Source organism: Bombus fervidus, chromosome 1, assembly GCF_041682495.2.
Source record: "Bombus fervidus isolate BK054 chromosome 1, iyBomFerv1, whole genome shotgun sequence".
In the NCBI taxonomy this organism is placed as follows: Eukaryota; Metazoa; Arthropoda; class Insecta; order Hymenoptera; family Apidae; genus Bombus; species Bombus fervidus.
Window position 1 is genome coordinate 24317529 of NC_091517.1, and position 27496 is coordinate 24345024.

Genomic DNA, 27496 nt, shown 5'->3' on the forward strand with positions numbered 1-27496 from the left:
TGACAACGTGTCACGTGGTATATATATATATTTATATATTTATATAGATATAGATACATTCTCTCTCTGTTTTTCTGTTCTTCTTATTTTACACTACATACAGCCGTTCGTAGTTCCTTTCGTGGTCAAGGATTAATTTTTTAATTCGTATGTTGTGGAAACGAGCTCGACGACACTGAAAACACCGGGCCCTCGAGATTCGTTCATTTTATGCTCCCTTTTCGATCTTGTCTGAAACGAAAATAATTTTTTCACCGAAATTTTTATGCTTTGCGAATCGATCAGAAAAGGGAACACGTTCTTTTACGACGCATACCGTACGATACATCGAATGGGAATAGTTTCTTTAGTTTTTTCAACGATTTTGTACAGTTCGGGATTTATTTTTCTAATTAATTGACAGAATGACAACTGTGCTATACAATTTTTGGGTATCTACGAATGAATTAACAATCAAGACACGATAGAAATTAATTAAAAACGAGAGATATGATCTGTATTACGTTGCTTTTGCACTGAACGTACGAAAATTTTGAAATACAGGTGAAGTGATGTTTTAAAATGATAAAAGAAATTAAAGATATTGTTATAATTGTAACATTGAAAGGAACCACTACTTTAAATATTTTGTTGAGTATCTTATACTCACGAACTTATGAACATATTTTTCATAAACATATTTCTTTATAACATTTTCTAAAAAATACAAATACTTGAATATTATTCGGCACAGCACGAGATTTTTTTTTTTTTTTTTAACAAAACGTTAACGTAATTTTTCATTCCTCATTTGTTATGAAAAAATTCGCTCTTCGTCGTTATTTCATATTGCACTCGTAAATGACATTTTATAATCAAATTACACACATATTGTATGTTATTCTTTCGATGCTTATGCTATATTAAACGACGTTAAAGAGAAAATTTTCATCGAATTTTTCAATTAATAATCTAATGTTTCCATAGGAACGAAAGATATATCAAATTATCACTTTTAAGATAAACGACGTCTTAATGACATTAATTTCTTCGATATATCCGATTGCTTAAAGCAACGATTAAAATTTTATATAAAAATACGAGAAAACAGCTTATAATAAATATTTTCGTTCACGATTTGAAAATTAAGTTTAGACTTTAGATTTAAATCTTTACAGACTAATTATTCCCACTTAACTTGGAAAAATCATGTTTATTTCCAATTGCAAATAATAACATTGTAAAAAGTAGCACGATCAACGATACAATACCGTTTAAGCGACAAAAGTTGCTCGAAATAAAAATAGAAATTATCGATTTTGTAGAAAACTGAAGGATACTCTGCTACGAGCAATCTCGTTAATAATTTTACCGAACCTCGAGGTGAAAGATACGTTCATGAAAAAAATTTCTTATTACAGTAGACATGACATTATTCATTATTTACGCGTAAAAAATTCACGCGTAATTCTATAATAAGTCGCAACGAACGTTATCCGCACGTTTTGTCTTCGAGCTCTACGTACAAATAAAGAATACAATTTCAACGTATTATCCATGAAAAATCAATTCACCGTGAATAAATTACTTTCAAGTACGCTCTGTATTTTTCACATAAAACGATGGATTACTGGATTACTGGTCAAACCGCGCGCTGTGTATCGGAAAAAACGAGAAAATGTATATCGTTTCGATGTCGCAAGCTCGGCAGTTCGCTTTGTAATTTAACTCTCAGAACCCTTCTGATCGACTAGAAATCGACAAGGAACTTGCGAAAGGGTTATCGATTCGAGGATTCACGCGCCGATAAATCAAGATTGTTCTTTGGTTTTTTTTTTTTTTCTTTTCCTATGAAGACACGACGATAATTTTTTTTCTGATATATACTCGTCTGAAGTTTCTTAATATTACCGTAATATTAATCTCCATTGTTAACATAGCGATATATCCGCGAAATGTTCGTTCGCGTTCTCTCTTTACTTTATTTTACGTTTAAGCTACCGTTTACGCTATTTCCCAATTCATCCTTCTCTCGTCTTTCTTCGTTTTTTTTCCTTTTGTTCTCATTTTTTCAAAGTCGCTTGTTAATAAAAAATGTCACTTGCCCACTCACGGATACCAGAGTTTCGCGCTTTCACATCGTTGTTAATGTTTATACAAATGTTAACAGAATCATGGACAATCGGTTTTCTTATGTCAGACGTAACTAGGATTTTTCACATACACTCGAGGACAGTTTTACTTTCACATCGCTTTTTGTTGAACGACAACTCATAGTAATAACACGCTACTCGCTTTAGTTTCAGGTCACATTGGTTTTCGATCGATTCTATGACAATTGATCTATGTACACTGCTGAAAGAATGTCTTTCTGTTGGTATCTTATAGAATTTCGATTACGTTTTCTTCTTTTATTATTAAATATATCCCGTATTTTTTTATGCTTTTATTGTTGTCTTTTTTTTTTTTTTTCGTTTTCAATTCGGTCGTTGAGTCGGTATAGATATAGGTAGCAGAATCCTTTTAGTATCGAAAAATACAAGATTCACCGGAACTTGTCCTGCGAGAAGATTTCTGTCGGAATTTCGTAACTTTTGTTTCAATCGTGTTCGTGCATCACGTTTTGCTATTTCGTTTTCTTAACACGAAGCTATTTAGTTCTTATTTAATCTTCTATAAAAAATCTGAATTTATTTCACAAGTATTATCTAATATCGAACAGAGAAAAAGAATCACTTGCATAAAAACGTAACAATTTTCTTCAACTTCTATTTCTTCTTTTTCAATTTCCCTTACAAAAGTCCGTCTCTAAATTTTCGATTAATCGAGTGTTCCATTAATTGATATTAATCAGCGATAATCCGAATTCCACCGCGTCACATTACAGAAGATTAAATAAAAACTTGCCTCGTATGAATATTTATCACGAGTGCTACGAGCTTATCCAACATCCATCGATGTCCTCGAACTTTGAAAAGCTTATACACGAGTTTTCATTCGTTACAGCTATAATTTTCGAACCTCTACGTTGCTTTCTGACTTTTATTAAACTAAACGTTTGTAGAATCCTTCGCGTCGAGTTTTCATAATCAGAGCATAACGTACAGATCTCTGGATTAACCAGAGACACGTTTTCGGTGCTTTCGTCGTTGGATCATAGAAAATCATCGTTGAAAAATACCACGGCTGCGTCACAAACTGTGTACTAAACTCTACGAGCCATCAACGTCGACGAGGATGGTCGATGTACGTAGACGGGACGGGTTTCGTTACGCTGATCAAGGTGAGAAAGACAGAGAGTTAATGAGCGAGAGAAAGTCAAAGAGGCTGAGAAAACGGGCCAGAGAAATATATCGAAGAGAGTGTAAAATGCTCGCGGCCGGATCAACGATTTGATCGCTACAGAAAATTCATTTGCATATTTGGCTAAATAGAATAATGATTATGTGAACTATAGGGATTGACAGGGAGATCGATCGATTCGCTTCATTTATCCGCTATAACGAAAAATGCAGAATTTGTTTGGCTTTAATCGGGCTCGTGCTCGGAAAACAGTCTCCACGCTGGGCCTTTTACAATGATCGTTTTTGGAAATTGTTTCGTATTTCGATATAGTTCGATGGACTCGAGTAACATACGAAATTGATGGATTATAGTATATCGACGATATTCTTCGACTAAGAACCAGAAGATGAAGCTAATCCGATCGCTGATAATCGAAGGACAAAACGGGCCTGGCGTAGCGGAAGCAGCATCGAAGCAGGTACTCGATAAAATGACGTTTGGTCGGAGAAACGTGTAAATTGGTCGAGAAACGATCGAGTCAAGAAATATAATATATAGATACAATTAAGTCGTTACTAACGACGGCTACGTATTCACCTAACTGATTAAACGGATTGTCGAAACTTTACTCTCTTTTTCTCTCTTGAATCTTGTTTCTCTTTCATCGCTAAGAACAAACAATTCGTCTGATTAAACATTATAAACTCGAAGGACTTCGATAAAAGATTTCAACGAGGATTGCCCTGTTTCGAACTGATCATAAGAAGAGAAGTAAAGATCGCGTTTGCATAAAAGTGAGTAACCTTCGTTCGATCGAATGGCAACTACATTTTCGACTAGACGATTACCTTTTGCGTTTATTAGTCGATTATTTCGATTATTTCGCAAACGTGGAACCAGACTTACGGACCATTATAATCGAAGAATTTTATTTTTTAGCTTCGTTCAAATTTTGGCTCGATTCTTATCCGAATTGAAACCATTGAAAATCGTTTTACCAACGTGAACTTGTCATTTACGTGACTCGAAATATATACCTTTTTCATTCAGTGTCATTTGACTTAAAGTCCCTTCAAGTTTGATTCATTCGAACGCGAAGCTTTATTCTCAATTCCTCGCTCTTACAGGTCCTATCCTGTTCATCTTCTCTAGACGTATAACGATCCTCCACCAATCGGTGTTTTTCTGAGTTCCTCGTATGATATGATTAAAATGGTCATGTATTTATATTTATAATCATATTTATAAGATATACTCTTGTCGTAAATTGGTTCTAGTATAAAATTATCTCACGTTCACCCCCGAGAACGTGACTCTACGTAAGAATCGGGGTTTGCACACTAGGGAAACGTTTCTTTCTTTTTACCTACTTCTGTCGGATATCGCGTGTGACGAAGGACAAGAATTTATTTTCTTCAGCGCTAAATATTATCGGATATAAACTGTTCGCTTTACCATATGGCTGATACTTGTTACGTTAGTCGAAAAAATTCGTGTCAATGTGTATTCGCGTGTTTTGTCATTTCTCTTTATCCGATAAAATGATAGCAAATTCAGAATTTACTATGTATTCACGAACTCATGATTAGGTACAAAATACGAGGTACAAAAGTACCTTACAAAAGGTACAAAAATGTTTACGAAAGTAAATGGTATGTCATCGTTGAAGATATTAAAAGATTTTACTATTGTATTAGACAATTATAAAAATCAAAATTATCTTGGTTTCGAACGTTAATAGTGATAAAAAATGATAGAGGTTTTCAACGCTTTTACGTCGATAAATAAATTTCGGATTAATCTGCATGCGTGTCATATGCTCTAAATAATTTTATATTTAATTAAATTTATATATTTCGTACTGATATAAATTTTTAGGTTTCAGTTTCTTATCGAATAAAAAGGAATTATACCGTTTTAAATATTTAACCATACAATTAATAATATTTCATTCAATTTTCAATAGAGTCGTTAAATCTTGTCCATCGTCGCAAGCATTTTTCTTCTTCGTTTTAATAATTTCTCGAATTGATTAATCGCGTCACTGGACCTCTGGCACGCGTTACCGCGAGTTTCTTCATCTAGCATATACTCGTCGTCGTTTTGGATCGCTGAAAATTTCGATCGGATCCACGGAGGTCGGGACGCTAGAGTCGACTAGAGAGCAAAACGTTTGAAGAACATAGACCACTACACGCGCCACGAGATATATCAATGGATTTTTAAAACGAAACTCGCAACAAATTGTGGTTGCTCGAAACGCCTGATCGCACTATCTACAAATAGAGAATTAGTATTAACATAGTATCGTACCTTCGTTGAAACAACCATACGTTGGTTGAACTGGGCATCGTTCGAACGAAATTTTCAATCGAATAACGCTTCTACGTATGATTCATTTTATTCGTGCTAATTTAAATAATTTAAAGTTCGTATTAAACTTTGAAATTTTCTGTAACACTAAATCAGAATTACGTATATATCGAACGAGAAGAAGTCGATAGGTTTATCAGAGATCAACCGATAATTTATCATTTGAACAAACGTAATTAGATCATTTGTTCGACTAATTACGATTATGGCCTGTAACAATTACTTAAAACGAGTCACGTTACAACGACTAACGCCCAGTTCCATCCAGATATAGAAAACGAAGAATCAGCGTTCCGGTGTATCACGGTCGCGACTATACGACGTCGCAACGCTTAGGTCCCCGATGGTTCGAGTCAACTATCTTCGTTCTATCATCGCCGCTAAGCTAAACTCAAACTACCAAAGTAGAACGGAGTAAAAAATTCGTCTAAGTTGTTCACCGTGATCGTAAAAGTTCGACCACAGTGTGTCATCCTCCTCTGTGACACTGAAACACCTTTGCTCTCCGGCCGCCTCGTAATTCATCGTTATCGTCACCACCATTTAATCCCACCAAAATCGTCGGCAATCGGGATGCTGAGAATCAACATCCCAACTAGTGATCTTGACGTGTCATGTGGGAACGCTACAGCCATTTGTTTCGCACCATGCCGGAGAGCCTGCGTCCCCACATAAGGTTATATCATACGATCGTCCCCTGTATGTACTGAGGATCCTGCGTACCGCCTTGGATCTGCGGCGACTGTGAACCTAACGGCCCCTGAAGATTTGGAGGATCGTACAATCCACCTAGAGATCCACCTAGACAAGGATCGATGTTGGATCCCAGGGCAGCGGTCAACTCTGGCATAGAAGGCAGACCCACGTCCAGGATTCCTGTGTTGCTAGCTATAGCTGTCTGGGAACCTTCCTCGGGTGGAGTTACCTCCAGACCAATGGATCCATTCAGCGCTATTTTAATCGGGTTGTGGTTCGAGGGATGCGACAGAGCACCTAAACCTATGTCTTCTAAACTGCTTTTTCTTCTACTTATCGTCAGTCCTTGTCTCAACGAGTTGCTACGTCTCAGCAGAATATCGTCGACCACTCTCAGAGAATTGGAACGACCACGTAGAGCGCCAGCCACCGTCGGACTGTCTGGTAAGGACAAGGAATTCGATTTGGTCGTGCTCAACGGAGGAGCTCTAGGCAAACCGATTCCCGATCCTCGACGACTTCCTGCCCCAGCTCCTGCTAAACCGGCCGAAGCCACCGCTGCGCTCATTTGCGATACCAGTTGGGCCGAGCAGAAGCTGATGTTGCTCTTCCTCCTCGAATTGTGTCGTTCGAAAGTCTTCTGCGCGGAGAACGGACTTGGTCGAACTAGGTATACGATGTCACCTTCCTCGAGCTTCAGATCGCAGCTGGGATTGATGATCACGTAAGAGAGGCTGTTTCGCTTCTCGGAGACGTCGTCGTAATCGGCTACTGGGAGGTTCAACGACTCCATCCGGGAATGGACCAAGTTGGCGATCTCGGCTCTCTCGATCTGCTGGGCATGGTTGTCTCGTGCCTCGTCCCCGAGGCTTACGGAGTACTGCTTTGAAAGAAATGCGTGGATTTTAGTTTCGATTTGTGGAATGACGGAATATTTTTAGAACGTACGAATAACACATTGTTAGTGCTTTTTCGGATAGATCATTGATTGATAAATTATTGGCGAATTGGACGACTTGTTGACGCTCTTGTATCCTTTAATTCCATTTATTTCATTCTATCGATTTCTTGACTTAAAAAGCACGTATTGAGGTGTATCGAGGAAATTTTCAAGCCACGATAGTGTTCACGAATTGATTCATAGTTCTGTCGAACAGAGTTCATTCAATAGCAGTTCTACCGTAATTGCTTCATCTTCGAGAATCACCTCACGTATAAAAACGAGAGAGTTAAACCGAATAATTTAGCAACAAGTTCAACGATTTTCCAAACGTTTATCAATCACCGTCCATCCAACGTCAAAAGGTCAATCATCAAAAAATTGAAGTGTGAGTCCTCTCGATGGTCGATCGAGAGGTCAATGTAGGCGGTGAAGACGAGCAGAGAGTTCTTGAACGTTCACAGGCCGGAAGCCACTGACTGCTTTGGTACACTGGGCATGCGCTCTGCAATATGGTGAGGTTTTTCTTTTTTTTTTTTTTTTTTTTAACACCAGCGAAAGAAGAACCAAGGCGTAGAATGGAGCGATAGAGAAAGTAGTATACGTGATAGAATAGATAGAAAGGGGTAAACAGAGAAAATAGAGATGCGGCGTACGGGGATTATATAAAGAGAAATAGTATGGTGAACAATATACAACATAGAAGAAATCGATCGAGAGAATAAACGGCGACCAGACAACGTCGACTCTGTACTCACAGCTGAGGCACCCTTGTCGCGGGTGGCGCAATTCGCAAGGCACGAAGCTGCCGCCGAATGACGCACCTTGTACGTCACGCCGACGCCGGCATCGCTCTCCGCGTCTGAGTCGCCCTGCCAAAACGATAAGCATTTCTACCCTTACTAATGATAGCCCACCGTTGAGATTTCGTACGCACGCCGCTGCTCGATCGTAGTTTTCGTTTTATTTCGTTTTCTTTTGTCATATGTACATGATCGGTGGCTACTGTGCTAGTATCGTGTACGTTCATTGACTTTTGTCTGTTAAGCTTCCTCCGTGGAAGCAGCGTACAGGATGCCCGTAACAAGCGAAGGGCTCGAGTCGCAGGTTTAATCGAAACGTCTTTTGATAAAGAAGCAAGAACATTAACGCAGTATATTCGAAAGTTCTGCAAGTATTTGGAAAAAAAGAAACGGTACTTTTTAAGTAGATTCGAACCTACTGTAAGTACTCGGGGAAATAAAGAAGGTAGCCTCAAGTGGAATTAATAAAATAGGTTGAACAGGCTCGAAACTATATGAACACGTTGTTAGAAGTTATCTATTTTGTTTCAAACTATCTATCTTTTCGGGAATAATTTTTACATAGCGCAAATTATTTTTCACTTTTCAAATGTTCATTGCAACCGAAGCATACGTATGTTGTAACAATCCATTCGTATAAATACCGCAAATTGCTTCAAAGTTGTTAATATAATTAGACAATTACGATATACCGAACTTTATCCACAAACTAATATCTAATAGTAACAAATTGCAACCTTCGCAGGCCATTGTACGTAGGTATGGAACAAATATCTATATTATTCGATGTTTCGCGCGATCGTGTACATACACACACACACACGCACGCGCGGAAAGTTTACTAAAAACAAATCTCAATAGTCGAATTAACGCGTTATCAACGGAAGAAGCATTTCGATTTATAATAATAATAATATATATAATATTTCTAACACGATGCAGGTTCAAAGAAACGAACACGTTCAGGATCGAAGGACGTGCTACGAGCATCGTTTCAACAAGATGCAAGAGCCCTACATTTCTTTGATTCTCATTGAAAGGGATCGGATATCTCTAAAAAAAAAAAAAAAAACGCTGCACGAGCTGACACCGGGACAGATACAGAGCATAAGATAGAGCGGGATTACAACCATGCGCTACTCACAGCTGCCATTCAAAAAGTTGTTTCCTGCCCTTATAAATATGTATAGTACACGAACCAATCACTTATAATTATAGTTGTCACTATCGAGAAGGAATAATCTTTTTACTCACGTGAGACGTGTCTGAAACTGTGGTGTCTTGCGTTCTGTAAATACCAATGGGAATTTCGCAAGTAGTCGAACACAGCTTTTGATACAATCTACCATAGGTTCTGATCCACATGTCGTCCTTCGTAATTCTCATCTGTAATTAACCGGATAATGAAGCAATTTGAGGGGGTGGAGTTTCTTTCTCCCTTGGAAATTTAGATGTATTAGTTAATTACAGTTTGGGATCGAGTAATTAGATTAAGTTGGAAAATGTGTCTAATTAGGGGCGTAGTTGCGGTTAATTGGAAGTGGAATTATCGCAAAATATGTACATGTAGTGTAAAGTAATTGAGTTGGAAGTGTCGTTAATAGAGTTAGAAGTGCTGTTTTTTTAGCTCGATCGATGAAACCATCAATTAAGACGACGAGGTCAACCGTTCCTTCGTATCTCTTTCACTTTCCAAACTTTTCCAGTAAGTTTTTACTCGGATAATAATTAAACCTCGATCATTTTTGTCTTGAAAAAATGTGCAATATAGAAATTGGTCGGTCTAAATAGAGCGTAGATTTTTTTTAAGATACTCGTTCAAAATATGACTTTGCGGTATATGCGTAATTTTCATTTTTCAATTATTAGGCTATTATTATCGTATAGAAAAAATTAATAAATATTTGTAAACAAACAGATTTTCATTTATTTCCTATTTTTCTATACATATATATATGACGTTATGTATGTAAAGTGTACTCGATCGTGGATTTTCAATGTGAGCGGATACTTTCGCGATGAACTTGATCGAGAAACAAAGGAAGGATGTGAAAGAATATTTTCGAATCTTTACCGATGTTAAAAATCCAGAGCCTGGCGCTTGATCCACACCCAACAGCAATCTCACGAACGTTATCATATAATCTTTAACAAATGCTTGATAGAGAAGCGTATCCAACATAGAAGCACTGAAGACACTGCCAGCCGCAAAAGGCAATCGAAACATATAAGATATGTGCGAGCCTCTTTCCTTTTCTCTCTGTTAAAACAATTAAAACGATTCGAAATATACTCCTAATTGCAGTTAAAAATTTCATTAATATTTATGCTACACAGAAAATTATTTCACCTTTGAGAATTCAATTTTTTTTTTTTTTTTTAATTATGAGAAAGTGTTATAGAAACATATTTGTCTTATCTTTCTGATGTGTTTGCAAAAAATGCATGATGCACTAAAGTTTAAGACGAGCTTTGCCACTTAATTCATTAACAATTTGTCAAAGGACGAAAGGATTAAAGCGAGATAAAATAAGATGTTCTGAAGTTTTCAAGAACAAAATTATTTTAACCCTTACAATATACTAAGATGCAAGCAAATCTATATCATAACATGATACTATCATCGTTAACTCCAGGTACTGAAGAGGTTTCCAAGTTGATTGCTTTTCTACGATAGAAGATATGTTCACTCGTCTCGTGTTTGTAATGTAATAAAATTTCCTTTATACGGATAAGGTAACTAAGTAAAGGTCAAGTATACGTGCTTATAAACACTAAAGGCAAGTAGCGTTGTAAGGAAATACGAGATAATCTACGATAACAAATTTTACGTATTATCAAGCCTCATTGGTGATTAGTTACTTAATTAAGAAATCTCTGCAGTAGGTTACTTACTAATAAAGTAGAGTAAACTTGAATGCAAATTGTTACTTCTATATTTAACGTTAAAATAATTTTATTACTTCCTTCTTTATTCGATGATATTTGAATTTTTTCACGCGACATACAAATAAGCATAAATTATTGTTTAATTTAATAATCAGTGGATTAATTATCATTGAAAGATCAAAGTCTGCTATTAATTACGAATTGCTTGAGCGCTTCTAAAAATTATCATTTAAAACAATAGGGAGAAATACCTTTTCCATTTTACTGAGATGAAGAGCGTACTTGTCGTGTGCCCTGAATTGCATGAAACGCATATTACTCGATTGCGAGAGCTCCGTTATGCTTTTTATGCTAGGAAAGAATCTGAAAATTCACGAATAATGCTTTCAGTAAATATATTTGTATATATATATATATATTCGTCACATAATGTAATTGTAAAGGAATTAAATTGAAATGAAAATGAGACAAAAATAGAATAAACTTGGAACTTATTCAAAATAATATACTAAAATATCAAGTATAAATACTAAGTTTAAACATATTTATATATTTATCAAGCAATATATACCCATAAAATATAAAATAGTACGTGTATTAATCGAACATTCTCGACATTTTACACGTAATTTTCATGGTTTAGTGTAATAGTTATTTGTGAGAAATTTCCAAACGCTTACTTAAACATCGTCTGAACCGCGACGATGGTATTGCAGTCAGCCAAAGTGTCTTCTTCTGCGGAATTACTAAGTTCCTTGTTTACGACGACCACATTTTCCGCTAGAGTGATACCAGCTCGAAGAAGATCGTCCAAACAATCGATGGTACCTCGCATCCAGTACACCAAAGGAAAGTAAGACACCGCATCGAGGAACGCAATTTCCGGTATCCGTTCCAGCAGAAGAATGATTGGGTTCAGCGAAGTTTTTGACCTAACACAGACCATTGATCAGCATTATGCAATTTTTCTACACTCAAATATTCTTTTATTTCGAAATTTAATTTCCAGTAAGGATAGATTAGAATAGTTTCGAAGTATAGACATTTTGTAAAGTAGAGGCTTTTGAATGATAGTACAAAGTATACACTATAGATAAGTTGCATATATCATTTTTTCAGGATACCTAAAATGAGCCCTTAAAGGAATTATGAAGTTATAGATCCCATTACTAGCGTAATCAGCTGCCAAGATTATCGTCTTATTCTGCCAATTGTACTCTTTCGCGTTTCTGTAGCTACAATGTTGGCACACCTAACAACCAAGAACATTTGCAATTATAATTTGAGATCAGCATTCACTTTGCAAGTCTATCAAATATTCACCTGTGCAAGCTGAAGACAACAGAGTGGTTTCTTTTCTTTCAGCAAATAACATAAAGTTGGCGAGACCCCTATGAAGGGTGAAACAGGTGGAAATCCTTTAACGATCCTATAATCACATCGACGTTGTATTAAATTGTTGTATAATTCATACACAGTATGCATTGCATTTAACTTTGTAAGCAGGTGGGAGCTTTCGAATGCATGAAAAGACATTTTGTACCTTCTGTTTGGAATCTTTTGTCACATTGAAATATAAAGCACGAAGAACACTTGCTGCCTGATATTTATAATCGAAACCATTTTTTTACATATATTAAAAACTATACAATTTTTAATATATAATATACATTTTTTCTCTAATAATATGATAAAAAAAATTGCAACTGATTAACATCTATAAGAATATTCTTTTAATGCTCTTTTCAATTGTTTTATTTTTAAATCATATTTAAACTATCTTCGACATGAATTATTATAAACTGAAACGAAGAAAATGTATTTTTACACGATTCGCAGGTTTCAAATGCAACGTGTATCGTACTAATTATATCGATACAGTGATCAAATGTGATGTTATACCGTTGACGTGTACAACGTGACAAGCATGTGCGAATGTGTAAAATGATCAAAATAATAAAAACGTGTACAATTTTTAAATAAAATAAGGGTATTACAGCAAGAGTTGTATACCGAATATTGAGCTACTTTCGAAAACTGATTTTACAAATTATTTGAAAACAAATAACTGCATCATTTTCAATTTAAATGTTAAGTTATTTAAATTACAAGACTGTCAGATAAGATTTTTTGCGCGTGATCTACATACATACATGCATTATGCAGAAACTAATATTTTCCATCATTCTGCTATTTTTGTTGCATCTATTTCACATAAAATCATTCTCAATTATTTATAGATAAAACTAATACGCGTTAGTGTATCAAAATATTTCTTATTATTGTCTATAAATATGAAACGGTATGAAAATCATTTTACCTCGAACTATTTATATACACATTTAGTTGTCGTATGATTTTTTGAAATTTCAATAAACACGTCTACAACTTTATACGCAATAGATATACAAGATCCGACTACATTATACAAGGATAAATTAATGATGATATCGCGAGGAGAAAAGAATTCTCAAAATAGGTAAATTAATCATGCCATCTTTACAACTCACGTTTAAATAATATGTGCGTGACTAAAGAAGTCACGTGTAATAACATCTTAATGCGTTTAGAGCTATCTAATGATCGATTTGCATATGAAAAATACCGAGTAATACACGTTCTATAATATTTATGCTTATACCAAGCAAATACTAGTTTATAGTGATCAACGTGGTAAATGAAAATTAAAATTATGAATATGAACAATTATATTTATGCCTGGGATAAGCATAAAGCACCGCGGTTGTTCGTACATATTCGAGTGGAATGTATAAATTGTCAAAGTTTAAATGGAAAATACGCTTGGTATCTCTATATTATTCGTTTCTATGGGAATTTCATCCATCCGGGTCGGTACAACTTTAAAGGATGCATCGTAACAATTTCGTGACTGTTACGCGTTACCCCTCTTTTATTTTTATTCGTTTCCTTTTCTCTTTTAATCGCGTTACATATCCTGGCAATTTTAAACATAGTAAAAAATTTCTTTTTAATACGTTGCGTAAAAAGTATCGTCGAAAACTGCAAAATTTCAATAATTTCTACGGAAGCTGTACGAAGCAGTGTTGCGAATTACAATTATTTATCTAATAAATTCACTTCGTGCTACACGAATACCTTGAAAACCGATCGATCCGACCTGATGGAAAGTTCATTTCGGCTACGTGCAACATTTTCGTAACTTCATTCACCTTGCAATGCCGCGTGTTTCGTATCAGAATAACTTCAATTTCAGAGCTCGTTCCATTGCAAACGATTCAACGAGCCGTATTAAACAGCGAACCTCGATGCACGATGTAGATGACTAAAGTTTGCTCGAATCAGTTAATAAATTCCGAAGCTGCGTATCTACCGCGACCTCTTTATCAACTTCCTTCACCCATTTTCTTCGCGTGTGTCTCGCGATCACGCGCCACAACTTCCGCTGAAATATGCATGCTGCGGAAAGTGTCTGGCTAATCAATCTTTTAGGAGCATGAACTAATTCACGCTTCCCTTTTCTCCATACATAATATTATGATAGGTAATAAGCGAGGGAACGTTTCGAAATAAAAACAGTTTTTTTTCTATTAATAACGTGACCGACGCAAAGTATTAATTAAGAAAGAGGAAGAAAAAAGAAAAGGAACAGAGGATTTTATAATCCTTAGGAGTAAGACAAAGCGTTGATTTCAATTACCAAAATATTGCACACATATACACGAAACCCTTTATAAAGGAAAAATCTACTTCATAGAAGATTATTGTCAATTTTATATTTAAATTGACGTAATTTTTAATCGGAGAATTCTTTTCTCTTAAATTTGTAAATCTAAGTTAAATTTGGAGAACAGTCATTTTATAGGAACCAAATGTAACTTCGATCGTTACTTTGCAATAGAAACGAAACATATCGAAACGATTCGACGTTTTCGTTCTGAACGTTCCCTCGACGCGACGCGACGCGAGGATAGTTTGTACGAAAGCATAAAAACGTGAACTCACCCTTTGAAACTGCTGGGCAAAGGTCGTGCGTGAAGACGGCAGTGCATAAAGACGATGCAAGAAGGAAGACATCGAAAACATCCATGAGGACATATCATATAGGGTGTCAGGCAGGACAGCATCGAGCAGCGATTCAATACCATCGACGGTCGATTAGTGCGGCACAGGCATCGAGAGACATTCATACAGGACAGACCGACCATCAACGTAAACTTGCGTTTAATTGTATTTTAGGATGTTGAATGACAGGTTTCGCTTGACAACGATCTCTCGTGCTCCAAAACTTTTACCTTATTCGCCCTGTCTGTCTCTTGTCACCGTGACATTCGAACTTTTCAGATCGCTCGACGTTACACGTTTCGAGATGGAAATTTCGTCGTCGTCGTCGTCGTCGTCGTTGCCGTCGTTCGAAATCAAAATTTTTTTCAATTCGAGCAAATTTCGTTTCGAATTTTTTATGTATTGTATCGAATGGAAACTTTATTTCGAAAGTGTTTGCACGGAAGTGACGAAGGTGTGGACAAGTGTCGAATGGTAAATACTAGATGGCAAGAAGAGAAAATATAGATTTTGTATCTTTGAAAATAAAGACTACAAGGAAGAACACGACGAGTTACATTTTTTCTGTTTCACGAGGAAGCAATTTTAAAATTGAAAGATTCTCGCTCTATTTGATTTCGTGTTTTCACATCCCCTTTTAAATTTTCAAAATATTGTTCGTCGTAATATGGAAGCATCGATTTATCAACTATTTGAAAATAATTACATTTTCGAAACTGACAGATTATTTCCATCGTGTGACGTTAAAATTTTCCCGTTTAATCATAAATTTCTATTAAAAGGAAAAGATAAAAAAAGGACGTACTCATCATGTTCTCCCCTGTGATCTTCGAACGCTACTAAATCATCATAAGACAGGAAATTGATGGGGTTACGTTATGGGTACGTTACGTCGAATAGGCGATCAGAGGAAATAACATCTAGGGGTGCAGAAACAAGATGAGCATGGTGCATAGTTTCTGCAGCGTAACTGCTAAACGTTGTTTCCTATAATAGATAGTAACTCTGATAAGATAGTACAGATTTTCGTTTACTTGATTAACCCTTAACGACAGACGATTCGTCTCAGAAATGTTTGAACGTTTACTTCATTACCACAATTTAATGGAGAATATCACGAGTTTCTATATTTAAATGTCTTTAATTGTAAAATGTTTCACCAAAGAAATCTATATATCACTGAATAAAATCGAATCACGTTAATTTATATTATCTTACAAATTAATAAATAAATAAACTGTACGTCTGTAATAATGGTAAAATATATGAACGTCTGTAATCGAACGATTGTGCGTAAACGAGATATCAAAAATGAATATTTTATCGACTGTACGATCCTACAGTGTATCTTCATTGCGTTGCAAAGAAAATACCGGCAATATTCTCATATATATATATAACGCTAAATAATAATCTAAATAGTTTGACGTGGTATAATGCAAAATCTAATATTTCAAGTAGCCAGTATGTTCTTCCTAAAAACTAATATCGAGAGGTATAATGTACAATATTCAGAATATAAAAACAATGACAAACAAGGTACATTCATCCGGTATATGTATAAATATATAAACAAATATAAGTATATATTCATATACCAATATGTAGTACATATGGTAGTAATATGTAGTATATAGATATGCATATGTGTATATGTAGAAAAAATTTATACACAAAATACGTTCGATGCACAAGAGACTGTGCCATGCAAGTGCCCGAAATAGTGCATGATCGTTTCACTCGTAAAGGATTTCACGATCGTGCTTTAGTACATAGATCAAAAGGATTTGTCAAAGAGAGGAAACCAGCTTTCTCATCTATCTAATAAACGTATCTATAAATTTGTAGCGAGCGCTAATCTTTGACCGGCAGTTTCTTCGTGTTCGTATTAGATGTGCTAGGAAACCTTGTACCTTCGATCCTTCCAACCTTGGACGTAAAAAAGAAATGAAATGAATTGCGATCAGGAGTCGATCATACTCACGCTATTTTCTCGCTGGGCGATCTCCAAGGTACGTCGTCGTCCATTTCGTCCTCGGACTCGTCGCCTTCGTGGTCTAAAGACTCTTGACCGGGAAGATGCAAGGTCGAGCTCGTTAACATGTCCGGCACTGGTAAAATGCTCGGTCTTCTACTTCCTGCAACGTTTTGATGTAATTTCTTTTATAGGAATTCACATGTTATAGAATTTTATGTATTTTACATTTTATTTTCATTTTGTACAACTGTGTTTAGACGATTATTCTGACTCTTTCTAATATTTTCAGATAGAAATACACGATACTTTTCGTAATATAATTAGTTGAATTTACGAGCAAGCAGTTTTTATACTTTGCCACTATACGTTTCAGTGTATTTCACTGGAAATTAAACGTTGATTGGCAACGATTAAAAGAAGAATCACCATCATTCCATTTTAAACATTATTTATCAAATACATGTTATAATAAATGATTTATTGCACTAGTACTCTGGACATCAAATAGTAATCGCTTAAAAATGTATTAATTGACACACATCATGCGTTTCCTTCAAAAATTGCAAAATTCTTCTCCTGTACCTGTAATGGTTGACTTATACTACTTCCATATTTCCGTATCTGTCTTTGTACATGAATTTACAGATTTTAACGGAATGATATGCGGAATAATATTGATTTAATTATTAATTTACCTCTTCTTTGTGTGAGAATTTCGGGACTCAGCAGATTGGGATTCGGATCCAAGGATCGTGGAACGTCCAAATGATTTCCGGTTATCGGTGTCTGCGGCGAAGATCCTCCGTCTTTCAAACACTGTCGCGAATCTCCAAATCCTCCTGGGTCTAAATAGGTTGCTATAAAATTAGAGGTCTGTTATTAATAATTATTTACACACGTCTCCTAAAAATATGAAAAAGTTTCTAATAAAAATAGAAATACAGTCCGTTCATCATGACTGATGAAAGGAGGAGTATAAAAAGTATTCTCTAAAACACTTCATGAAGAAATATTAGTTTATGTGTAAATTAAAGAATTTTCAAAACTGTGTACTGTTGTTCGCCTATTTTCAATAGTTTACATTTTCTGTGTATATTTTATTCTTTTATCGCCAATTAATTACGATACGTTTCATTCAATATCTCTTTCTCCTTAATATCTGTTCAATTTGATAAGTGATATTGAAAAATAAATTAAGATGTTATATATCTTCAGTTAGAATTTTTCTACGTATCTAGTAATTCTACTATAATGCAAAGTAATAGTGGTAATTGTTTTATTTTGATCGGAGATTATTATTTGCAAGCTGAACACTTCGCTCTTGTAACTTTCAACGCTGTTTTGTGGTATGTATGTTTATGGGGAGTCCATTTATTAGTGATTAAAATAACGCGAACGTTCTGAATTGAAGAAAAGAAAAGAAAGCAGGAAATCGTTCGTCTATATTTTAATCACATAGCAGATCACATAGAAGATTTTATTATTATTTGATGTTAAGCATTAAAAATATTTTTGTATTTTAATATCCACCATAGTTTGAAATAAAGGAATTACATAAAATGTGTCAGTGTTGTTAATTCGAGTCGGATTATATTCGGAGTAAAAACTCTTATACATAAATTTCAATTCTATGCATGCATATTTTTTTTATATAGTAACATGCATCTACAAGTCACGAGAGAAAAGAACATTTACATAATGCAAAAACATTGCATTAAGTTATAAAGCCATGCTACTAAGCTTAGATGTTTATTTGTTATTCTTATCAACAATATAATTTAAACGGTTAGTACAAGCAAACTGAGTTAAGAAAATAAAAATATCTTTATAGATAGAACAAGGAAATATTTATTTAAAAGGAAGAAAGTAATTTAGCAATTAATGCTGTAAAGTAGTCATTTATAATTTCATACATATTAACTTTCTATCTGCTTTTATACGTTCCAATCTACTGCATGCAGAACTGTAAATTAGTTACACTGCGACAGAAATGGTAATTAATGAGAGAGATCAGTACCAACATAATTAACATATTAAAGTCTAATGCAGCATAAATTCATAACATTTGCGTTTAATATATGTATTATTCATTTGGTACGTATGAAACCCTGATCAATCTTACATTATTATACTACGTCGATCGATTTATCGTTCTGTTGAAATTTATACAACATATTTTTTCATAAATCTTTTTTATAAATGATACGAAGAACATAAGTGTACCAATTATTCTAACTATGCAAGTATAAAAAACTGACGCCATATTTCTCTAAAAGGTATCCACCGTAAAATACATTTAACGAATGTCTGTCTCTAACACGTAAATATATTACCCACAGAAAATTTGATAACATTAATTTATCAAGTATAATGTATCCAGATCTTTTATATTGTAACGTTATGGTATAAAATATATCATTGTAAGTGGAGCTGTATGAAACGACGAAGTTAGATAGATATAGTTTGAGAAAGTATTAGATTTAGGGAATATTTATTGAATAAAAATTAGTTATGGAATTAACTGTAAGAAGCTTCGAAAACATTATCATTTAATTCTGTGGAAAAATGTATTCAACAGTTATCATAAATTTATATCTATCTAAGTTATATTAAACTATATTCTTTGACAAATTAATTATTTATAAATGCCAATATGCAGAGGCATCGTTAGAATCATATCCACTGTATCATTCTTCATTATTTCTACCGCATAACGCGAAATAAATGAAACATTACCATTTGCCATTAATATCATAGATACTCTTCTCATCTTTCTCACAACGATAATTCATTAACGATCGTACTAACTTCATCCTGCCCTTCGAGCTTTCTTCCGATAACGTATAAAAATGCCCAAATATCCTTGCGTAAGATTAAATTGTCCACCGATATAAAAGAAGGGAAAACGGATACATCAAAGTACAGCTATGAATCGTATCGCCAAAATCAGATGAAAAAGACGAAATGAACAACAACGAGAACCAATACCAAAAAGAGAGTAAGATAAAAGAAAAGAAGATAAGGGCAAGCGCATGCGACACTCACGGTGGACATTGGATGCGAGTATGTTGTGGTGTTCGAGTGGTGTGGGCGTGCTAGGGAGGACCTGCAAAATAACCTGTGGGGCCCTGTGTGCCTGTGTACCGTGTACGTTCTGTCCACGGGGCCCCGTGCAGGTCGTCTCCTGTCTGCAGCAAGCTGTTTCGTTCAGCGTATTGTTACAACTGTTGGAATAACGATGGTGCTCGTTGGCACCGGGCTTGTTTGCAGTACCGTTCCCATCACCACCGGCGATCGTGCAGCTGGTAGAGATCGTCGTCGTCGTAGTCGTTGTAGTGCCTGCCCCTGTGCCAGAGTTCATCGTGGTAGTGGTGTTGTTCGTTGTTGTGTTGCTGGCCGAATTACTGTTCATGTTTCCGGTCCCATCGGTCTTCGTCTCCACGACCACTTGCGTACCCTCGGCCACGGTTCCAGTTTGGTTGTTCGCCACCACGAACGCCGAATTCTCCTCCTTTGTAATGCTCATATAGTAACAGGTGTCCGTTTTCTTCATTATGTGTCGCGGACCTTGCGATACATTGAAACGAGTTAGATAATTTTTTAGAACCTCGATCGATGGTAGATTCTGATAGTTAAGAAATTAAATAAAAAATTGCATACGTTTTTTGGGGGAAAAATACGTCTTTCAGTGTGATATGTTAGGGCTAGTTGTTATTTACGTGGTTCTTGATTTTGAGTGTGAGAATACGTATAAGAGCGAGAATATAAATTATACGATATTTGAAAGTTACCAGGATTTAAAAGGATGGTATCTTCGTAAAATTCCGGAAGTTCGGCTGGGCGGACCGCGACTAATGCCACCCCGTATTTCCGATGACTGTGAAAGGACGCGTAAGTGAAGGATTTACCCTCGTACTCGCCGAAAAATCGAGAATCTCCGAGAATAATGTGATAAATCTCGTTTCCGGAACATTTACCGTACAGCCTGTGCCACTCTTCTTGCGATTGCTGTCCCTCTCTAAAAAATCATGGACAGACCGATCATTTTCTTCCAATAAATTATAATTAATAACTTACCATGACGAAACACTATTTGATTGATTTCTGTGTAATTCTTTCAACGGAAAAATTCGCTTTTATACTTACTGTCCTCTGGAAGTGTGCAGTAGAAGAGTAACCAAGGTTGAAGCACCAGGGCACGTGCAATTATTCGCCAAAAGGGCGTACTTGAATTCGTCTTCGCACACCACGTGTTCCGCGAACTTCACGTGAAGTTTGTTCTCCGGACGGAAGATTTGTACGTACTGAGGAACGTTTGGTGCAAAATCCTTCACTGCCCACGACCTGTTGCCGATCATCGAAATATCCATAAGACATTCTTCTTTATTCTCAGTCAACGGGAAAAGTTATTGTATATTATATGACATGTTATCCACATTTTCTTCGTGTGTATAGAATTGTTAAAAATTAATAGTTCGATAAGTGAATAATTTATCAATGTTTCGCGTACGACTTTTCTTTTTTCGTTTCAATTCTTCAAACGGAACTGACCTGAGTATCGTGTGCTCGTCAGCAGCGGTTTTGTCAGCGTAATTTCTTGCAGCAAGAACGAAGCAGGCTTCGGCCTCGTTCATTCTCGCCCTGGTAAGATCACTATCTTTCAAACACGATCCTTGAATATAGATTACCCTTTGCGCCCAAATGGGCACTTGTAGAATCATTCTCATCGTGGTATCCAGCTCCATAGGTGACAATAATACAACGTAGTAGTCCTAATTATAATTAAATTCATGAAACTTTCGTCAACAATATACTGAAACTCTAAGCGTTATAATTACGCACGAAGTGTTGATATTATTAAGATGTTGATTTAAATTTTACTTTAATTACTTTAATGATAAAGCAACGAATTATAATTGTTAAAATGGAATTTGTAAATTTGAAAGCGTACTATGTCAGTAGAACAGAGGAAAATGGAGAAGAAAATCGGGAAGGGAATTAAATCGGCCAAGAGTAATTACACGATCGAATTTCTCACCTGTAGAAGGGGATGGGCGTAAAATTCATTTAGAAAATCCATGATGGTGTCGGCTTGCAGCGTTGTACTACATACCACCACGTGTTTCTCGCTTTGCGCTCTGTGCGAGGAATACGAGCCACCTAGTTTTTGTCTTTCCATCCACGTGAAAGCTAACTGCTCAAACTGTTAGAGAAATTTCGGATGTCACTACACACCTATTTGCCATTTATTAACTGGCTGACTATAATTATTGTAGAATAATCGTATTCCCTATTTTTTCGAGTAAAATGCAAGGACAACTTTTATTGTGATAAAAAGTAAATTTCGAAGATACTTCTAGAGTTGCAGAATGTAGCAAATTATTAGATCGTCCGAAAAGTTTCTTTCGTTTTATAAAGAAATAACGAATGCGCAACATTTTTCGTTTTATATTATTTTATCGAATTACGTATGATACATTTTGCACTGATGCCGATGGAAGATGCGCCGTTGTAAAAGACGTGTCTGTAAAGAAAAGACACTTTTCGGACAACCTAATATATTGACAAATTTCTAGAGTTTTCACTTAAAGGGAGATTTTATGAATCTTAAATTCCAACAATTTAAAAAATTGCTATACTTATTTTTTCTTTGCATGCTTTTGTCGCTCTAGTGAAACATTTCTCCCAAAGAAATATTTTTATTTCAAACTAAATGTCGAATAAAACAATATCATCGTTCGAAGAATTATCGTAATTTTATAATTACACCGTAAAAATTATTTGAGATCGATACAACAGATTGAAAAATATCGATTAAAATAACAACACTACATTACGAAAATTATATTAAGTCGCTAAATTCTGTCAATTTTAATTCATTATGTAGACGTATCTGTATCCTAAGGGTTCCTTTTATCAGAACATTCGCATATTATACGTCATCGACAGTCCTGGCGGCTGAATCGCACGTTTATCGCTGTCATCGCAATCTGTGCCATCAACCGGTAGCTAGCCTTTGATATCTCCTACTGTCATTAGTCAATGATTTCGGTCAACAAGTAGGATAGGGTATTTAGGTTAGCTTCCGCCATCATAAAGGATTTAATTAAACGTTTGTTACCGACCAGCATTAATTAGATTACACGCTACACATCGAAATTTTATGAATCCTTTCATAAACACACAAAGGGCTGGCAATGAGTTTTGTATGCGACGCTATTTACTTGTATATCGTAGATTAATTACTGTAGCGAAGTCATTTATGATAATAACTAGCTGCACCTTTCATTTACAATTACATTCACAGTTATAGAAGCGGTATACGTATTATACATCGCTGACTTTATATCATTGCAACCATTCGCAGAGCTTCAAACAACATTCTATATTAACGGTTATTAGCTATTTGCTTATTCAATCGTTAATTAACGTAACGATCGATGACACAACTATGGAGAGAGATTACTTTTTACTTTTAGTGTTTTAATTTCGTTCGGTTTAGTCGAGTTTAGTTAAATTTAGTTTAGTCAAGATATAAGTACTTATTCGCTTGTTTTACTATACCGTAGCACACTCGTAAAAAGGATTATGTGTACTTGAACTCGAGAGATGTGTCGATATCGCGCTTTAGTTCACATTTGAATTCCAAACTGGGCTTATTAAATATAGATTATGTATAATAATTCAACGTCGTGTCACTTGACACGATGACGCAGCGGTGAATAGCGTACTCATGAAATCTAGAAAAATTGTGTTTCAGCAAATTTAAAGAGATCGTTCGATCGATGAAACTTAGTCCTTTGTTTTCTGTATTTTAAGTATTTCACCATTCTGTTGTATAAAATATAGAATACAAATCAGAGTTAAATATCCTCAAATTAATTAACTTGATATAAGAAATATAAGAAGATTAATTCAGAAAATTAAGTAATTCAGCATAAAGTTAATTCACAATTTTTATAGTCGACTATAACGCAACGATATCCATTGAGAATAAAATAAAATTCAAACAATTAAGAGATGGAGTTTCATATTACGTATCGAATCTCACAACATTAAGTTTCTGATATCTCAATTGCTGTATAGGAATTTGTGGCCATTAAGTTCAAGTAATTTCCCGACCATTAAGTTCTTGGATATAAAAGTCTCGCGCCATCACCTGCCTTTCGATTTTCGTCGGACAATGATCAGGGGAAAATCGATAGCGCTTCTACGATCGTCAGCACACGGACGCGTCGCATCGTTTCTGTCGTAACATTCGTCGTTAAAAGGGAAATAAAGTTTCATGTGACTGGTTACTCTCCGGACGATAAATATCGCTAGAATAGCAGAAAGTAATAGTCGAACACTTCCTGTCTTTCTGACGTTTCGTACAGCGGAAAATTGTGTCAATTGTCGTAAAAACGTTCTGCACGAACGCAAAATTAAACTAGATAATTTAAAGCAGTTATCACGTATAACACGAGACATTAATATGAAATTCAGCTATTGATATATTATTGTGTTATCGGTTTCCTCGCGGTTAATTAAGAAATAGACGAAATATCCGTAAAACTATGATTCGTAAAACATAACACATACCTGAGTAGGTAGAACTATGAGAGCAACGCAGATCATGATGACCATGTAAAGCTGCGAGGGCCAAATGTCAGGTACAAAATCCCCGTAGCCGACCGTAGAAAACGTGACTACAACGTAATATGTGCTTTGAAACAGATTCAGATGCCTGTGCCCCGCTCTCTGGAAGTGTTGAATCCCACATACGCTGAAACAGGCAAATTAAAACACGCGTTTTACGAATCACGAGATCACAGATTTCACCTTTCATTCGAGTCACCGTGTTTCAGAGACAATAATTTACGAACACGAGAATAATTCAAGCCTTACACCGGCCAATGTATGTTTCACAGTCGGCTGGAACCGATTGTACAATTAGTAGTTCGTATTTCTCGAACATCAAGGGGTACCATCGGATGTCCTTTCATCCTCGTGAAAGCAAAAGGATCGTTGAAACGTCGAGGTTAAAAAAAAAAAAAAACGTTTACCTCGTTTGGTAAAAGCGAACTCTTTCTAACGAAGAACATTTACAAACGACAGCAGTCCGTATTATGCATGCGGCCTCGTTCTCATATCTGTATCGAGTTTATATTTGTGCGAATTGGTCTTTTCTCTTTCTGTTCGTGTTTAACCAACTATTTTTATACTATAACGAGGTGATTGTATAATGAGTCCTTTTTTATTTAGAGATGTATTTCAAATACCTTCTCATGTTTTCATCAAGTGTTTTAAATTAAAATAAATTTAATAGTATCGCGTAAGATGTAATCGCAGGATTTAAAGAAATACTTAAGAATTCTTTCAGACAATTGTTTTCAACGTTTCGACGGTAAGAGATTTCAGCAATTTTATCTTCTTTATTTTTACAACTCTTCCAATATAATATAAGCTTTTTCGATTAGTTTTGTTAACAGTTGATAGATTTACTTCCCTCAAAGGAATACCCTTTATCAACGTGCTTACTTTTTCAGCAAAAAAAAGCAAACAATTTTAAAACGTTGAATTCCTTCGCTTTCCTTACATTTGCTAACGTAAAATATTCTGTGTAAAAATCATTATCGAATAGAATGGATCAATTGGACCTTCAACCGATTCAAGACAATATTCGCCTTATATTATTTATCGAAATTCAAACGAAACGTTGAAACAAAATAGCCTGATTCGCGCGTACGAATCTTCACTGCGCATTTTGACCCGCGATTTAGTATTCCCATTCGAAAACGTTGCTTGGCGAATCAACCGAAATAAAAAGAAAAAAAAAAAAAAAAAAAACGAAACAAAGAAACGTTGAATAGCGAGAGAAGAGGAACGATATTGCTTTTTTAATTGGACGACTTTCGTTTCGCGTTCGAATGCGTTGATGTGTATCAACAAATATCCAAACTATCCTCACGCTTTCGGACTCGTTCCTCGTTTCAAAACCGCATTGTTTCTCAAAATCGTTTGCACGTTTATTACGATTCCAGTTACTCCCACAGTGTGGTATCGATACCGCAGGTAAATTCGCGTCGATCGATATACCTTCAGATTTTATATTGAGATATAATAACTGGTTTAATTTTCCAGAAGATACGTAAAAACTGTTAAGATGATTTAAACTGCCGTAGATTCGTGCTCTGACAAATTTCAAACGTATCATCTGTTGGAACGATAGTTCGTCAGAACAATGAAATATATACAAAATTTTTGCCTGTATATGCATACTTAATGACGTGTGCATTTCGATCTTCTGGCTTCTAAATGCGCGAACTCATACGAGCGTTAAACACATGAATCCAAAACACATGAATTTTTATGAACGTGGTACGCAGATAGTTGGTCGCATGCCGCGTAAATTCGCACGACTCGATTAAACTATAGTTTGATTTTCGCCCGTGTTCCGAAAACTTTTCCATTTTTTGGATAATAACGTTCTGGTACTCGGAAGCTACATTCACCACATAATAGAATCGACATTACAAAAAAATGATCTATATTTTCATTTGCTACCGATATATCGAATACGAATTGGCAGATCCTAGAAAAAGATTTGCCACGAGATCTACAACTTCATGATTTAACTAGATAATCGTTCTTCCGCCATATAATTACAGAATATATTTATAAGGATTATGTAGTACAATATCTTGTTGTGTATCATGCGCGATGTGATCTGATCGGTTTCGAAATAAAAATTCTGATCTTCGAAGGTCATAATATAAGTCAAACTTACATTTCTTTCGCCATTTAGCAATATAAATAAGATATAGATATCGAATATAGATTTAGATAGCAGAATAAATAATAAAGAACAGGAATTTTTGTGCAATTCAATAATTGTATAAAAACATCGCGTTTATAGAGCGATCAAATAGCTTTAGTAAATTTTCCTTAGACAAGAACGTAGGTACCTTCTGAACGAAATTTCGTCCAGAGTAACGAGAGTCATTTATAGCGCGTTTCTCTTATTCTATCTATTTTCAAGAACGCAGGCACGCTAACCCTGCCGCATTATCAATATTGATTGTGCAGAAGAGTTGCTCGTTCCGTTCAACTCCGAAAATGTAGCTTATAAGCAGAGCCTGTTCCTTGTAAACTCCACAAGTAGTCGTTCTAACGAAGTGTGGCGGCGACTATACATCTTCTAAGCGCGACAAGCCCATTCGTAAGGCGAACGTCAAGCGATTTTCGCAGTGACAGTGAAATAGATAACGTCTGGTCCGACGCAATAACCGGACCAGAAGATAATAAATTTCGCTCATTAACCGGCGCGTGCTATTTACGAATGTGCGCAAGCTGTACGCATAATTTCGCCGCGCTGTTACCAGGTTAACGTTATCATTTCGCTGTTTCGTATAAAAAATGTAACGTGGCAGGTTGAACAGGTTTGTTTTGTAATGAATTAAAGAACACGTTAACGCAAATGCTTTACATTTCGCAGTAATTAAATACGTGATCGCGAAACAGATTATA

At 35.5% G+C, this 27496-nt stretch overlaps 1 protein-coding gene across 1 annotated transcript in view; it reads right to left on the reverse strand.

Moving 5' to 3' along the window:
* Window positions 1-5025: 5025 nt before the first annotated feature.
* Slo2 (slowpoke 2) overlaps window positions 5026-27496 on the reverse strand; it is a 183071-nt gene continuing 160600 nt past the window's right edge. The window contains exons 8-24 of the mRNA XM_072022537.1: window positions 24569-24752; window positions 22026-22190; window positions 21539-21759; window positions 21134-21331; window positions 20779-21005; window positions 20033-20554; window positions 17683-17844; window positions 16994-17147; window positions 14950-14958; window positions 12289-12394; window positions 12090-12217; window positions 11646-11897; window positions 11217-11328; window positions 10151-10336; window positions 9331-9462; window positions 8032-8145; window positions 5026-7213 (exon numbers count right to left, since the gene is read on the reverse strand). Of these exons, the coding sequence (XP_071878638.1) occupies window positions 6320-7213; window positions 8032-8145; window positions 9331-9462; window positions 10151-10336; window positions 11217-11328; window positions 11646-11897; window positions 12090-12217; window positions 12289-12394; window positions 14950-14958; window positions 16994-17147; window positions 17683-17844; window positions 20033-20554; window positions 20779-21005; window positions 21134-21331; window positions 21539-21759; window positions 22026-22190; window positions 24569-24752 (3766 nt within the window). The 3' untranslated portion in view covers window positions 5026-6319. The remainder of the gene's footprint in view (window positions 7214-8031; window positions 8146-9330; window positions 9463-10150; window positions 10337-11216; window positions 11329-11645; window positions 11898-12089; window positions 12218-12288; window positions 12395-14949; window positions 14959-16993; window positions 17148-17682; window positions 17845-20032; window positions 20555-20778; window positions 21006-21133; window positions 21332-21538; window positions 21760-22025; window positions 22191-24568; window positions 24753-27496) is intronic.